At 38.7% G+C, this 16930-nt stretch overlaps 1 protein-coding gene and 1 pseudogene across 1 annotated transcript; one reads left to right on the top strand and one right to left on the bottom strand.

Annotated features, from left to right (window-relative positions):
- The window catches only part of LOC139742674 (mediator of RNA polymerase II transcription subunit 12-like protein), an 82316-nt pseudogene extending 76730 nt beyond the window's left edge, over positions 1 to 5586 (top strand).
- Positions 5587 to 13544: 7958 nt separating this feature from the next.
- Positions 13545 to 16163, bottom strand: LOC139742669 (leukocyte elastase inhibitor-like). The gene is made up of 2 exons (XM_071653199.1): positions 16078 to 16163; positions 13545 to 14761 (listed from the first exon to the last, which is right to left on the bottom strand). The coding sequence occupies exons 1-2, from the start codon at positions 16094 to 16096 to the stop codon at positions 13545 to 13547; spliced, it is 1236 nt and encodes a 411-aa protein (XP_071509300.1). The 5' UTR covers positions 16097 to 16163.
- Positions 16164 to 16930: the final 767 nt, after the last annotated feature.

Genomic DNA, 16930 nt, shown 5'->3' on the forward strand with positions numbered 1-16930 from the left:
GTTCAGGAATGAGTTGCTGAGAATAATTTCATTCTTTAAATCTTGCCACGTTCCAAACTTAAAACCTGTGTACTGTGTTTTTCCTACATTGAAGCACAAAGATTATTAAAGAGCCATTGTTCTTCACTCATCTTTGTCCAAGCAAAAATATGAAAAGATACCATTCTTCCCACTATTAACAAAAATGTGATGTAATAATACTCCGAGAGCGACTGACAGGTTATGTACGGGGTTTTTACCATGTTACAACCCTTGTGCTGTTCTGCATGATTTCAGACATTGGCTGCTTTGAAACCTTTGCTCTATCTGCTTCTGTGAGTGTGAATGTGATATATGTCCAGCATTATGCAGTCAGTTAATGGTTGCCTGTCATTTGCAATGACCTGAGTCTTGATAAAAGACTAATATGCATGTTAAGCATCAAGAATACATGTAGGTACATAATAGGCGTTTTCACATCAGCCCGATAAAAATCCAAGCTCGAGATATTTTTTCACGATTGCGAATTAGCGCGCTATTTCATTTCTTATTCACATCAGCCCGAAGAGAATTAGCCCAAATTTTTTTTGAGCTAATTCGACAGCTGAGTATGTGCAAACAGCATCAGTAATGTGTGTGCCCTCTCAAAAATTCCTCATGATTTGTGTGCAGTTTGCCTCGATCGATCGAGTCACACACGCTAGGCATGATGGGATGCATCGCGCTAATTTCTCAAGTCATTTTCACATTATCAAATAGCGCGCTACTATCCCGCTATTTCAGAAATTTCCCGAGTTGGACTCAAGAAATTTTCTCGATCAGAGCAATACAATTAACGCGCTAATTTGTGTTCACATTATCAAATAGCGCGCTATTTTGCTACCAGGATAATTTCTCAAGTCAGAAAATAGCACGCTATTTGAAACATCGGGCTGATGTGAAAACGCCTAATGCTTTTTGTTTGTACATTTTCCAGTTTGTAGTTTCACTGATGACCTGTATACCTTAAAAGTGTTTTACCAGCTGCTGTGTATTGCATTATTTTTATTTCTATTGTCTTTTTTTAAAACTATATTTATCTAAAAGGTACAAAATTCTATGTGTGATTGTGGAAACTTTCTGTCCTGTTTGTGCATGCATTAATTATTTGAATCACTGGTTCTCTTGTCACCACAACCATGTGCTGATGACTGGCAATCATGTCCTCTCAGAATTACTGCAGCAGTGAAATTTTATTGAGCACATTATTTGAAAATACTTCTCTAAATGCTCTCATTGATCAAATAGTTTTATACATCTATAAAGTTGTTGTCCAAGAATTCAAAATAATGACAGCCTTAAGTTTGTGCTGTCTTAATATGATTTGTCACTTTTGTATCAAAGGATCGTAATCATAATTTACATAGGAATAGACTTCTTTGCAAGATATGTACATGAAATCATGATATCCTCATCTGCTGTCTTGAACGTAATCATGGGAAAGAAAAATGTCTCTTCAGAGAATGTTGAATTCATGAAGTTTTATGTGTGAAAGAAACGGGGGTGGGGGTGGTGAAAGAAAAATAGTTCTTTTGAGATGATGTTACTGTGTTGTAACAAATTATCAAAGTGGAACTATACTGTAACTATTGATACTTGTGATTAGCGTCAGCTCAACTCAAAACTTTCACAGATGTGTTCTTCCCTTTATCATACTTTTTTCCTAAATCTATTTTAATGTTGGAGGAAATTTATCCTTTGAACTATCCAGCGACAAAAATTCTTGTGTGTGCTTGTAGTCAGAAGTCACCGCAAGTTACATTGTATTATTGCTGGAGAGAGTTTGTTAGGTGTACAGTATTTGATAACTTCATATTTTGTCACACTAAGATGCATTGTAGGCCTAATGATTATACAAAATGTATCTGTGCTCACAAAGCGATTACCTTCAGGCGGGCTTGCATGATTGTGATTATTTCAGGCTGCTTCCGTGACTATGTAGTGTAGTTCAAAGGGTAGAGATGATCGTGTGATGTGGTATATTTGCAGTCAGGAGTTTTCGACAGTGGTTTGGCAGTCTGCTTTAAGTTTTGATTTGAGCGGAGTTGATGAAAACCCTGGCTGCTTTTCATCTGTCACAAAAATGCTAGTTATTACATGCATGATTGAATCATTTAAAGTACGAGCAAAATGGCATTATGGGCATTATCATTGTGATGATGATGGTGATGATGATCACAAGGTTGACTAGTGGTATCATCATTATCATCATCATCATCACCATTGTCATCATCATTATCGATGCAGTGGTTATGTAACTCAGGAACCATCCTTGTTTTAATGCACTCCTGAGTGCTTCAATATTCATGCCACAAGCTGTCTAAATAAAAGGCCCCTGCTACTGGATCATATTCTTGGTTTGAAGACTGCACATCTCAATTAAATACTGTAGGTGTTGATTTTTGTTTAATCCCCATCTTCATATGACTATGTTTGCATCGCACATCAGAGTCAAGTTACCAGTCAAGAAGACATGGATCAGTAGTTTTGTGTTAATGCATGTCATAAATGCCATTTATTAGGAATCCACTCATTTAGTAGGAGTCGTACCCGTGATTGAATTCTGAACCAATTTGAAGCAAATAAGGCACAGTCGGGTGCTGTTGGACTCCATTGGTCGCAAGTATAATTCTGAACACAGAGTGTGATGTGTGTATTATTCTATTCATAAACTGAAAGCGTTGATCCCTGATCCTGTTTAAGGAAGGATGGGGATACTTGTACCAAAGTCCTTGTATTGCTCAAAGCTCCTAAAATGTTTCACTTTCATTTGGAACATCTGTGTGGCCAGCTGCCATGAAGAAAAAGAGGCAATGTCTACTCATCGCATGCAACTTTTGGCTTGTTAGTAAAGAAAGTGCTTGTTCATGACTCATCTTGTAGTACAATATTTTATAATGGTCAAGGTCACTCATTTGTCTTATGATTCCTGTTTCTCTTCTTCCAGCCTCTGCTGACCAACAAGCTGCTGCGAGATCAGATCACCAGCCGTCGGTCCCGTCCAGTCATTGGTCAAGAGGGGCCAATGAACCCAATTGTTCAACCGGTCAGTAGCCAGCCCCTCCACTCACCCCCCCTCCCTCTTCAATTTGATCTACATGTACCTCAAGCATTATCATTTTCTGCCATTGAGTTCAGTGTATGTGGTAAAACTGAATTAGGGGGAGCATGATGTGGTCGTGGAGAAAAAAAAATTTCGGTTGCTTAAAGTTTGACTTGGTATTATGAGTTATGCTTACAGTCTCTGATAATTACGTGACCACCAGAGTATGGAAAGCAATGTGGCTATATATGAAATGCCCCTCCCCCCTCCCCCCCTCCCCCCTCCCCCCCTCCCCCCCCTCCCCCCCCCCCCCCCCCGAAAAAGCAAATCAAAACAAAACAAACAAAAACCCTTCACCTTTTTTTTTTCTACAGGTAAAACTTTGGTCTGTGATGAAAATGTAGAGTAAATATTGCAGAGATGCAGTTTATGATATTTTTTCCAAATGTAATGAATGATAGAAAATTCAGATAATAGCATAAGATAATACGTGCACGTGTTAGAGAAAACCTTTAATATGCCAAGCTGTAGAGGTCATGTCCAACTGTGTCTAAATGTTATGTCCAACAGAAAAGATAAAATTTGTAAATTTGAACAATATTGCCTGTAACGAAAGCAGCGAGTCATGTGACTTCGGTGAAATTATCATGCCCATACATCTGTACTGCTTGGTTCCTACAGGGGTCATCACAGTACAGTAACTACGGCATGCAGATGATGGGGCAGCAGCCGGGCATGTCCGCAGACCCCCACGGGGGCCAGCCCCAGTCCGGCATGGTCTCGGCCAACTACAACCAGCAGTACTCGCACCCCGGCGGGGCGGGGCCGGGCCAGCGGATGATGACCAGCATCGGCCAGCATTCCAACCCCTCCCAGATGGGTTACATGCCGCAGCATAGACAGATGCCTGCAGCCAGGGCCAAGTGAGTTGCATAGGACACAATCTAAATGTGGAGTATTTCCAAGTATGGAATTCTTCTTAGCTCCATGCAACTTGAGTGAAATTTAGATCACACAGATATCTTTGGGAGATATTGAAATAGGAACAGATGTACTCTAATCTATGATAGAATAAACAAATGAAGATAAATTAAATTGGCTTGGCAATAATGATAATGATGATAATGATAATAATAATGATAATGATGGTAATAATGATAATAATAATAATAATGATAATAACATTAATGATAATAATAGTAATAATAATAATAATAATAATAATAATATTATTATTATTATTATTATTATTATTATTATTATTATTATTATTATTATTATTATTATTATTATATTAATAAATGGCATGAAAGTTTCCTCTTTTGGAGTGTCTTGATGGATGAATGCATTTGCCATGGGAGGAGAGGCTTTTCTGCCTTGGTCCTTCCATTATAACAGTAGTTGTGGGTTGAATACTACTCTAAGGTGAGATGCTATGGAGGAAAAAGTATTTGTTTAGAAAAAGGGAAAAAGTATTTGTTTAGAGTGTAGAGGTTTGCCTTTTGAGGCTCAAAAGATGGCGAATTCATGAAGTTAGGGATCTTGAAGGATGTTACAGGGCGTAAGACCAATGTATGTAGGCTGTAGCTGAATGAGAGAGTTGCTCTTGTGGTAACATTATGAAAGTTGGAGGTACCATGGCAATTGATTGACTTCAATATTTTAACCCATTGAAGACAAGTCCCAAGAATACTCAAGCAGATGTCTGTGGCAAATACATGTTATAGGCCAAATCAGTCAATCCTCAATGGGTTAACTTTGCTGTCGTGATGGTTATTGATGGAGAAGAGTTTTTGCTGATGTTACAAGTCTGTCATGAAACAAAAGTCATTTTGGAAACAGACCACTGGTCAAGTACTTGTAGTTGAGAGCTCACGGATCTACACTCTTCGCATTTACACCAAGACACTCAACAGTTGATATGTTGCTCTATCACCATCCCTATTCCCATGTATCCAGGTTGCAGCAACAGTTACAGCACCAGCTCTCGATGCGGCAGCCGATGCAGCAGGGCATCCAGCACGCGCCAGGCTCGGCAGGTCCGGGGGGCCCCGGTGGCCCGGGGGCCCAGCCCTACATGGGCCATCAGCTGACCCAGCAGCAGCAGCAGCAGCGGGGCCAACAGCTCCTCCAACAGCAGCGCCTGATGGCCCTCCAACAGCAGCAGATGCAGCAGGGCCAGATGCCAGTGGGCAGCTCGACCATGATGCCGGGCATGCAGGGACAGATGGGGGCCCCGGGCAGGCCCGCCAACACCATGAATCCGGCCCACCACAACCCTTATCAATATTGAGCAGGACGGGAGAGAGGGAGAGACACCTTGGGGGAGGGAAAAGGGGGATCTGTTAATACTCTGACCAGAAATGTGTGTGTGAATATCTCTGCAACTCTGTGTCATAATACCACCGCCTCAGGGGAGTGAGACATTGACTGAACAAGAAGGGAGAGCTCATGAACAATTAAAGAGGTATTGGCAGACAGACAGACAGACAGACAGAGTATGTGTGTGTATGTGTGTGTGTGTGTGTGTGAGAGATGATTCGAAAGGAGTGAGGAAGAGACTAATGTATACAGTGTTCACATATATTTAAAATCAGTGAAAATGGACTTATACAATTTGCCCCCACACGGTGGAGCCAAATCTTTACAATTAAATGTGAGTTTCTACAGTTTCCCCATTTTCTAAGAATTGTAATTTTCCTTTGTGTTTCCAGCTCTATGATATTCAAGGTATCAACAGTTTGACCATAAGAGAAAGTTAACCCGTATGATTTCATCCTGTGCAAACACATTTCTATAGATCTTAATGGGAAGACTCTTACGAAGTGGATTGACCATCCTCCCCAACACATATAGCTGTAAAAACTCAACCGGCAGCGGCGTTATTTAATTTCCGATACAATTTGTCAACAACAATGTACCAGTACACAGTGCGAGCTGTATTTGATCATACGCGGAAAACATGGAGCACTATCTCTAACAGCAAACTGCTCTCATTTTAATCGATTGTGTAATTAATGCCAATACTGTTGCATGTTTTAAGTACAGGAACTGGAAATAGTGAGGCAGAATTGCTTGCAGAAACCAGAAACTGGTGTGGTCATCATTATGGGAACTTGACACACCACAATAAGTGTTTACAACAAATATAATAATAATAATAATGGTATCACTCTGTGTGTGATGTAATGCAAACAATTTATTCATGCCAGCATTTCAAAGCTGTGTCACTACTGGCAGTTTGCACTGCATGGGAGAGCCAATTTACTCTCGTTTTCTTACCGTTCATAGATGCTGTCCAAGTTGTATGCGGAGATGAGCATACTTATCTAAAAACATATCCAACTTTGCAATGATGTAGAAGATCAGCATGCATTTCAAATGTTGTACATTGTGTTTGATGGTGCATATACTTGTGGGTCGTGGCACTGGCAGTGTTTGCTCTTCAAAAACACACAGACATCCGGACGAACACAGACATACGGACTGGCGCAATTTTGTGTCCAGCTGTCTTCTTCATTTTTTTTTAGAGTGAGGTAAATAAGAAATAAGGCAATAAGAAAGTATTTGACATTTGAAAATGTCAGATTCATTTTCAGATTAAAGTAGTTGCTGTATTGCCCCCCCCCCTTTTATATTGTGTTATGTGCTCCAAATACACATTTGTGTATATGCTGAATTTGCTTGACAGTTTATGATTTTTTTAAGAACCAGCAATTTACTGTTATCTGGCCAGATTTCTTTTTCTTTCTATTTTTTATTCAACCTGAGGAGTGTAGTTTTTTTTTTTTTCAGACTCAAAATCAATCCCTCCAAAGGATTGCAGCAACTTTGAAGTCATGTTCAGATAGATGTGCCAGATAGGTATATCTGTCACCAGTAGAAAATGAGCCCAACATTTGTACAGTGTGGAGTTATACATTGTTTGTAGAATCCACAAGCAGAGACTGCACACAGGTAGATATTTGTACATCAGTGTCTTTTATATATAACATTACGTGATTATAATAAAGATTTTGCCAAAGTTTCTCACCAGTTGACAAATGTCACTGAGGTAGCACACTAGCACAATATGTTGATAATGATTGCAATGCCAAATTGTACATACTAGAATTTAAAAAGAGAAAAGAAAAAAAAAATCAATATCTTGGGAATGATTTGTACATGTATGTACAATATTTAATCAGATATTCCTTGATTTTTTTTTAACGTAAAGCCTGAGAATAATTTTGTATTGACTATTTATTCAAAGAGAAATTAGGAGATTGTGTTTGTAATGATTGATTTAATTTTTTTTTTTTTTTTAGATATCCCTGGCTACAATGACCAAATAAATGTATTACAGTTGAGTTTCACATACCAAGGTAATGCTTCATGGAATATACCTTTAAAGTACTGCCATGGCTAAGTAATTGTGGGTCAACCATGAGTGATTTTTTTTATGTCAAAAACAAGTTACAAAACTTCTTTTTTTTTTAATGTCTACACTCTCATTATTTCACCCACATTATGACTGTGGCACGAAGCAACATCTTAAATCTTCCCAAACTACACTTTGGCTTCTATGAAAGGAGTTTGAAGCCACAATTCTAGAAGGGGTCAACACAGTAAAACACCCAAAACTTGTTTCTCTGAAGGCAATTTATCCAAATATCCCGGCAATGTAAAAACTGGGAACGAGTTCTGGAACAGCCTGTCTTAATACACAATATTTTTTTTTTTTTTTTGGCGTGAAAGTGGGGGGCAATCACTTTGTTCATTTTCCCACAGCATAATATCCCTACAGCCGCTTCATACGACATGCTAAGTTTTAGGTATTGTATCCTATTGTGTGTTAGATGCATCAGTGCAAGTGTGCTAGCCAGCTCTCTGCCCTGCTAGATAGGGCTGGGGTTATGCATTTCTTGTGAACGTTACATAAGATCGATTTTGGTTACAGTAAAACAAGAAATATTCGCGGCATGAAGCTTCACGAATTGCCACTGGCATTCAATGCGTTGTGTAGACAAGAGTTTGGGCATGTATTTTACTTTTACAAGTCGTGGCTCCTTGAGAAATTCGCAAAAGTTTTGTGGAGGTGGAAATTTGGGGGTTTACAGAACCTTTGCCAGGATGGAAACTTTTTGTAATGTATGACCAGGCAGTGTATGTTTTTCAGGCAGTGTTTGTTTTGGGGGGCAATATAGAAGACAAACGTGCCTCTGAGAAGTGATATAGGTTGTTTGCTTGAAAATGATTTCCCTGTTAGCAGACATGATCAAAACTACAAAACTGTACTTGGATGATTAGATACAGCTGCAAACAGTGTTGTACATGTATGACCTAAGACCTAATGGTAAGAATATGTGTAGGAGCAATGTTTTCAAAAACTACGGCAATTGTGGAAATTTTTTGTGATGTGGAAATTTTTGCAAATTTTGCACCCAAAATGAAGAAATGAGAAAACTACATACCACATTTTTTTTATTAGAGAGAGTGAATTTTGCACAAATATACCCTCATCAGTGAAATTATAGACAAGAAATAAAGAGGAAATCTTCAGTCAAACAAAAAACCAGACCCTATCACTCTCTTTGCCTCCAAACTAAATCTATGAAATATTTCAACATACAGCTTACTCTTTTAAAGGGTGTGTACAGTTCTGGTCGAGGTGAAGATTTAGCTTTTAAAGTTTTGTGAGATATTCAGAAACCACTCTATGAGATGTCAAAGAGCATGCAATTCCAAGGGGTATCAAAAGTTTATTCGATGAAAATCGGTTTTGAAATGGCTGAGATATCCAAAAGCAAGGTGAAACAAAGAGATACTAATAAAGTTGGGGCATGTCGCCTTTTATTATTAATACTTTTTTGGATATCTCAGCCATTTGAAAACCAATTTTCATCAAATAAACATTGAATCCTTCTTAAAATTACATGCTCTTTCATATTTCATAAGAGGCTTTTCATCATCTCACTTAGGAATGTTCAAAACATGAATTCCCAGCTCAACCACTACTGTACAGTCCCTTTAACTACAGCTCATCTGTCATACCACAGAGTTTACCACTTCTAGCAGCTACTTTGTCTGCAGTCATCTCCAAAATATTCCTTAATAGATCAGAGACAGAAAGCAGTCAAAGTTCCCTTTGCTAGGTTCCATATACACCATGATAACAGTGAAAAAGAAAATGAATAAATAAATTAGTAATTAAATGAATAAATTAATGAATGATTCAATAAGCAAGTAAATAGATAAATGAATAGATAAAGGAGTGCCCTTGTGTGTCCCTGCCTTTGATTTTAAACAAAGATTGCCCTATTGCAGTGTACAGAAGAAGCAATAATTCATGATAATAATGTCTGTTAAAAGTTGTGAACCGGTGGCAAAAGTAGATTTCTTATGCTCTCATTTATATTCAGTCATCAAGTGTCAAAGGCGATTTCTAAGTCAATGCTGTAGATTCGTTGGGTTTGATCTCAAAGTCAAATATCTATATGCTCCAACTCTGTGTGTCTTTGTCCCTCCATCTCGTGACAGCTGTGATTAGTTTTCCTCTTTTTTTTCTGGTAAATTTTACATGCCTTTTTCTTTGCCATCTCCTCCCCCTCCCTTTGTGACTTCTCTTTTTTTTTTTCTTTTTTCTTATTAACCTTTTCTACTTCTTTTGGTAGCAGTGCATGTGATGCTATTATTATTGAAATGCTCAAGTGATTTATATTCATACCTGGTATGGATTAACAATGGTTTTGAACCGATTGATTGGTATAAGATTGTATTCACAATTGACACACACAATGTATCCTATCCTAGAGCATGATTCTGGAACTGCATCAGCATCAGAAATAGAAGCACAGTGTATTTCATAGGAATGCCAGCTTTTGCTCTCATGGTATTCATATCCCTCCCCCTAACCCTGCCCTGCCTTTTTTTGTGTGACCAAATCTGGCCATAATGTAAGCTGTTGTGTCATAGAAAGTAATACAAGATTGAAACCATGTGGTTTCAAGCCTATTTTTTTTTTCTTTGAGTACATTACTTGCTTACTCTGAAAACACACAACTGCATATTTATCATTCTCTGTAAATACTTGTCAGTTTTTTAGAAGTTGTGAAGTAGTGATACCCTTTGGCCCATTGTTAGACGCAGCTCATTTTCTAGGGTCTTCACACATTCTTAATGTACAGCCCGGTTTCTAGATGCACTTATGTGAAACGGAAGGTGTACATAATGATTGAAAATAATGTCAAATTATGTAATATGAATCTTTAAGATAGAGATGAGAAAGCTACAGAGCAAAGATGAGTGTGTGTGTGTGTGTGTGTGTGTGTGTGAGAGAGAGAGAGAGAGGGAGAGAGGGATAGAGTGAGGTGGATTATATCCATGGAGAAAGGATTGAAATAAAACTGTACATAAATACACCACATAAACATTCAGTTGATTCATTGCATTCATTCATGTGCGTACTAATGTTGAGGCTCTTCCGATCCTTAGTAGAGGTGTTTGCGTGCCTCGACAGTGGGCAGAATTATTACAAACATAATATTCTCAAAAGAAATTGTAGAAGTGATCACTTCACAACTCTCACAGCAACCTGCACACAAAGCAATCTTCACCATGTTTTTCAAATAAGAAATGAAGAACAAAATCCTGCTTATCTCGCATCAAATTAAGAGTATGTAGTTTCTTGTAGTATCTAAGGGAAAAGGAAGGGGTTGTAATTGCTAATGAGTAGAGATCAGAAACATGATTATTTTTGTTACATTCTTGTGTACAGAACAATTTAGAGGTTTTGAGATAACATAAAAGTGTGCATATGTGTATAATGGTGGTGATGGCAATAACAAAAATAATGTGATAATGAATAATTATAATATAATAATAATAATAATAATAGTAATAATAATGATAATTATAATAATGATATTATTATTATTGTTATTGTTATTATTTTCATCAGTATTATTATTGTTATCATTATTATTATTATTATTATTATCATCATCATCATCATTGTCATCATCATCATTATTACTACAACAACTACTAATTCCAAAATGATAATGTTATGGTTGTATTTATCCAGGCTAACCTCTTCAGTATAAGTATACTGTTTTACAAGGGGGCCCTACCATTATTATTACCCCCAGTTTTGCCAGGAACACATTTTTATACCTTGGTAGAGAGGGACATTGAGGGTTAAAAAGTAATCAGGTTAATTATTGTTTAAAAAGAGATTGTGTTCCATGGAAATATACCAAACTCTGTGTTATATCCAATACCTTCATCATGATTGTGCCCACTTTTCATGAAAATTCTACCAATTTTGTTTGTGATTTGTGCTTTGTGAAAGTCAAGTAGTCAACTCGAACTTGAGTTGAAATTGCAGTTTGAGAAAGAAAATTTCATTATTGAGTGATCCGATAAAAATATCGCTGAAAACTATACGAGCATCCGATAATCATTCCAGGGAGAAAAAATAGTTACAGAGTGAATAAAAATTTTCATTTTAACAATATACGAGATCAGTGGTGTCTTATATACCTAAAATCAAGTGTAAATCAGAGTCAACCTCGCCTAAGTCGAATCCAATAGGACGGGATAAATTTCCGTGAATTTCGAAGTAAATCCGTGATATTAAAAGTCAGAGAAAGTTATCGGGACCCATTTCTTCTGCTGAAAAGTGGCGTTTTTATTTCTCTTCAAGCATTCTATTGCTTCATCGCGAAAAGTGTTACAGCCAACAGAAACCTTATCTCTACAAGCGGTGGTAAGCCTCCTATAGCAGAATGAATCTCGAACGGATATGACTTTTTGTATTTATAAAGCGGCAATTCTTCTCGCCATGTCATAACCCGTGACATTTGCGAGCTTTAGATATGCGGGCAAATACACAGTACGACATTCTCCTGTCACTGTCTGACGTCACAACAAAGTCTCAGAATGCTTTACCGCAAACATTTCCATGGCGAAAAGTACCTCAAACTTGATCTATAGGACCGTTTCGTAAGAATCTCCTTATGTCTGTGTATCAGCGACCCGGGGCTTATAATTTCTTTATCTCATTCTAGTTAGTGAGATGGGGAAAAAAGTGCAGCTGCATAATGATGTAAATTAATAATTAACTGGTTAATCGCCGCATAAGTCGGGTAAAGTATTGAGTAAAGTCAAACCAGCATGCAGTTTTGTGTTAGACGCTTGCGTGGTTAAAACGATATTTCGTTGTGTGATTACAAAAGATTGAGCTGAGCAAAGCTTGTACCCAGTGTTAATCACTTTTGTTGCTATTAAAAAAAATAAAGGTCTTGATATTGACCACTCTTTCTCATTTTTCCAACATGCATAATATTCTCATATCAACCTATCCGCGGTCCTTTTAGAAGGCAGTTTCGATCTGTAGAATAGCACGAAATTTCTCCAAGCATGCAAACGCAACATTTGACCCCTCAAATGGCCTTTGAGCCCTAGAAAGATTATTGGTATACTCTACGCTGTGTCAATTTCAGTCATTAACCAATTTATTTGAATCACGTGAAATAATGTTAATCAAAATCAATTTACGGTATAAAATTTGCCGTGTCGAGATGAACATGCATTTCAGGATCATATGAGAGCTCTATTACAGTGGACTCCCGTTATAACGAAGTTGTCGGGACCGGCAGTCTTCTTTCGTTATATCGATATTTCGTTATAACCGAACAAATACACAATAAAAAACAGAGCGGATAATGTTGGGGCCTGTATTTTTACTTCGTTGTAATCGGAATTTCGTTATAACCGTGTTCGTTATAACGGGAGTGCACTGTAGGTGACAGTGTAGTGAAAGTTATTTTATTGTCAACTTGCACCACTTCGGAGTAAATTTGACGGATAATCAAATGTGTCTGTGCAGAGATTAATCGCTAAAACACTACACCTCTGTTAAGCTTCCTGCTGTTTTCCAAATTCGCCAAATTCGAGAAAAAATGAACTAACATCTATTTATGTCAAGAAGATGTTTCAAATAAAACACTCTATAATTGTCATTTACTGGCTGCTTGATGACAAGTGCCAGATTTCTCCGTAATCGTGACATAATTTTTGTTGTAACTGTTGTCTCAAAAATCTATCACTGCGGCACAATATTTTGTACTTTTGCTGCAAGGAAAGAAAACATCGCTGGACAGTCGTTCCATTGAATGATGCATCCATTTCTATGAAAACAAACAAAATAGATGAAGAGGAGAGACAAGTTATTGAATAAGAAGATACACTCTGTGGACAGGAGAAAATGATCTGTTTTTAACACAACATTGCTTAGTGAATCATTACACCTAAACTACTCCACATAATATTCACTGAATTACGCAGAAACCGATGTGACCTTAATTCTAAAACCTACAACTACACAAAAATCACGTTACGTTTATGGTTTACTGACAATGGATGATGAAGTACAAATTTGAATTTGGAGTATTCGAGTTATCGATGTCAGTTCTTCTAACAAATAAAAAAATGTGACGATTTAGAGTTCATCTTTCATCACACGACTGTCGTGAGGAGGGTCGACCATTCTACCCAAGAACAAGATGGTCCCGGTACGTCGGTCCCTGATGAAGAACATGAAGGGATAGGTAAATTTCAGCTGGTACGGCCTCGTGGTCCTTCCGGGTGGAGGAGAGGCTACACCGGCCCCGCTTCCCTGCTCGTCGACCTCCAGAGAAGCCCTGTGCAACATCTTCGAGAGGTACAGTGACTGATCAGCAGCGATGCCCTCGAAGTTGGCACTGGTAGAGCTGAACGGGTCGGCCACGCCCATCGAAGCCAATGTCGATGACAGGTCAAACGTGTCCTCGAGACTGAACTTGGGGAATTCCACGAAGGCCCTTTCTGATAAAAGATCTTCGTACCAGAAATCAAGGGCATCTTCGTCGAACACGTTCTCCACGCTGGTGAGCCCATCGGGTTTCCATGGCAACACTGCCATCATGCTAAGGTCACCGTTCTCGTAGGGCAGCTCCAAGACGAAGCACTTTCGGGTCTTGTCGTCCGTCATTTCATACCAGCCATTCTGCTTCATCATCCGCACGTGTATTGTCTCGTGGGAAACCTTGAAGAGAGACGTCTCCGTGACTTCAGGATCAAACGCCCTGTCCCACTGGCCCTTGAAGTACATTGCGTTGACATAGACCAGCCCCGCCAGACCAGCGAGAACTTGATGGGAAACCAGATCTGAGACTTTGCCCCCTGTCCGTTTGTCGACCCAGTCGTTGATCACTTTCGCCAGTTCGGGATCATCAAAACTGTCCACTTTCTGGACACTGGTGTCATACACGTCTTCAGCCGTCTTCAAGAATGCCTGTGAAAATTCTGCACCAGTTTTGCTGAGTAGCTTGCTGGCACTTCTCAAGAGGTAATCGCCGGTGGATCTGAAGAGGGCGGAGTTGAGTTTCGCGAAGGACTCGTGTCGCTTCATTTCATCCACTGACTTCAACCCGAGCACTTCGACGATTTGTGAGGAGGACGCCCCTTTTGTTCCGCTCTCCAAGAGACTGAGCGCAGAGGCAACGCCCAGAGGAGAGAAGAAAAGGTTTTTGCCTTCATTTCCGGCTCTCAATGATTGATAGAGATGGATGGCGAAGGCGTTGTTGGCTCGTGCAAGCTTCTGCAAGTCTTCTGGCACTTCTTCTGAAGATATCCTTTGCGGTAGGAGTGATGCCAGCACGAGAACGATCATAAACCCTATATGGAAAGCAAAAGAAATTAATGATTGAAGAGTTCCTATAGGAACCTCATTCCCATTCGTCACAAGCATTTCGCCATTTTGTGTCAAACTGCCCTGTCTCAAATACGTATTCGATTGAATCATTTTCTTGTTATGAACGTAGAAAATTGCACCCGAATGTGTAAATATTTGTAATAAAAGTTAACACATACAACAAAACAAAAAATGGTTGATAATAGGAGTTTCAGCACACGTGATAATAATTGCATAGAATCAATGACGATTCCGTTAGAAGTGTCCAATGTGGGTGTGAACAGTGAAATCATTGTGCCATTTCATAAAATGAAGGTCAGTGAGATATTTTTTTTTTCGACAAGAGAATTAGTTTTTATATCGCCGAATCAAGATTTAAAAAAGAAATGGCAGCAAATAGGGTGGCTCGTGACTGTATGTTATGTATAATGTAGCCATCTTACCTCCTCCTTACACGGGGTAAGCGGATGCGACAGCAATCATCTAACGTCTAGAGTCTTATCTATCATTCCTTATTTATTGCATTCTAAAAGGAGATTGACCGACGAACTTCCTCTACCATATCATTACCTATGGCAGGGTGTTTCTGCAAATTAGGTGTCACGTATTTGGTGGTGGTGGGAAGGGTCTGTGTACGTGTCAACAAGTCTGACCGACGTTTCATCTCTCGCATGTCTTGAGTTGGTATATATCGATGTCAATACTATACTCCGGAAGATAACGATTTCGTTTTGAAGCCCTTAGAGATAAGTGAAGAAAGCAAACGTCTTCTCGTATTTTTTTTTCATTTACTTATAAACATCATTGTCCAGGAGGCCTATACGTGACTTCTGCTTTACAGCAAGAAGTTATTAGAGCAAGAAGTTATTGCCATTATGTCTGTCCAACTTAAAATATTATAATATCGATGCTTTGAAGATCCCGTAGGAATTTGATCAAGTCATGCAAGTTACATGATTTCTCACTCATGGCGTCCCTTCACCTGCAAAGTGGATCAAAATCAAATTCACCATAATAGTTATACGTCACACTGATTGGATACTATATAACCGCTACATGCATACATATGCTTCACAATGAAAAAAGCAAGCAAGTATATACTATGATTTACTTGGCAACATCGTTGGGAGCGGTTAGCTAGTGTCTCCGTGGTGTATTTTACCAGTGAACGTGGACAAATTCTGTGCTATACAACATCGAACGACACGCCTGGACCAAACTGTGGAAAAGGCACATACAACATATCTTGAAATTTGCTGGATCATCTGGTTCGCTTGTATTTTTTGTCTTTCAAGCTTACCTTTGAAGTGCAAATCCATGGCGATCGAAGACCTCTGGTAATGCAATGGGAAGTTCTGAAGTAGATTTGTTCACCCTAGCAGTGTGGATTCCCAGAACCCTTGTAGGCCTACTTCTCCACCAGTTCAACCTCCGGCTTGAACAGGGCTCAACCAGGGCTTTTAACTAAACTAGGATTGTATGATTCACCGTGATGAATACTGGGTTTGTTTTGTTATAAAATGGTAATGGAGTTCACGCCCATGAAATAACTGCCCTGCCTCATTCATAGTGTGCAGGTGTGTATGGGCGATGACTGTACATGGTTTTATGTACACGTGTCCCACCTGAAGTTCTGCTGTGACCAAAATCTCGCGGAGCAAGTTATTGTTAAAAGCCGGTCTGCCGTGACAGAACAATATGGAAGAATGCTATATCAATGCCAATAGCAAATATTGGGTGTGGGCAGGAGTGATTTCATTTTTTTTTTTCCGTTATCAATGTCGAGTTGTACATTGCAAAAAGTTTTTTCATTGAGGAATATTCTTCGATTAAAAAAAAAAAATCAAAGCTAGTCTTCAAGTCTGTAGGCCTGTACCTCAAACCTTTTAAAGATCAGACTAGACCCTTTTAACTTCAAAACCCGCTTAAGATGACTGTAACATAAAATCAAACAAATAGAATCGGAAAGCGGACTTATATGTAAAATTTGTTTTGAAACAAAATAAAAAATCCAAACTTCTATGTGGTGTTCAGAATGGACATAATTGTTTGATATATACTAGCAAATATTCAGTTGATTTATAGTCACGAAGCTGAGTGGTATCGATAAAAGTCCATCCTGTTAAATATTTGAGGGTAATTAAATGTCAATG

Source organism: Diadema antillarum, unplaced genomic scaffold (assembly GCF_040938485.1).
Source record: "Diadema antillarum isolate AM-2024a unplaced genomic scaffold, OU_Dant_1.0 seq00001013_RagTag, whole genome shotgun sequence".
NCBI lineage: Eukaryota > Metazoa > Echinodermata > Echinoidea > Diadematoida > Diadematidae > Diadema > Diadema antillarum.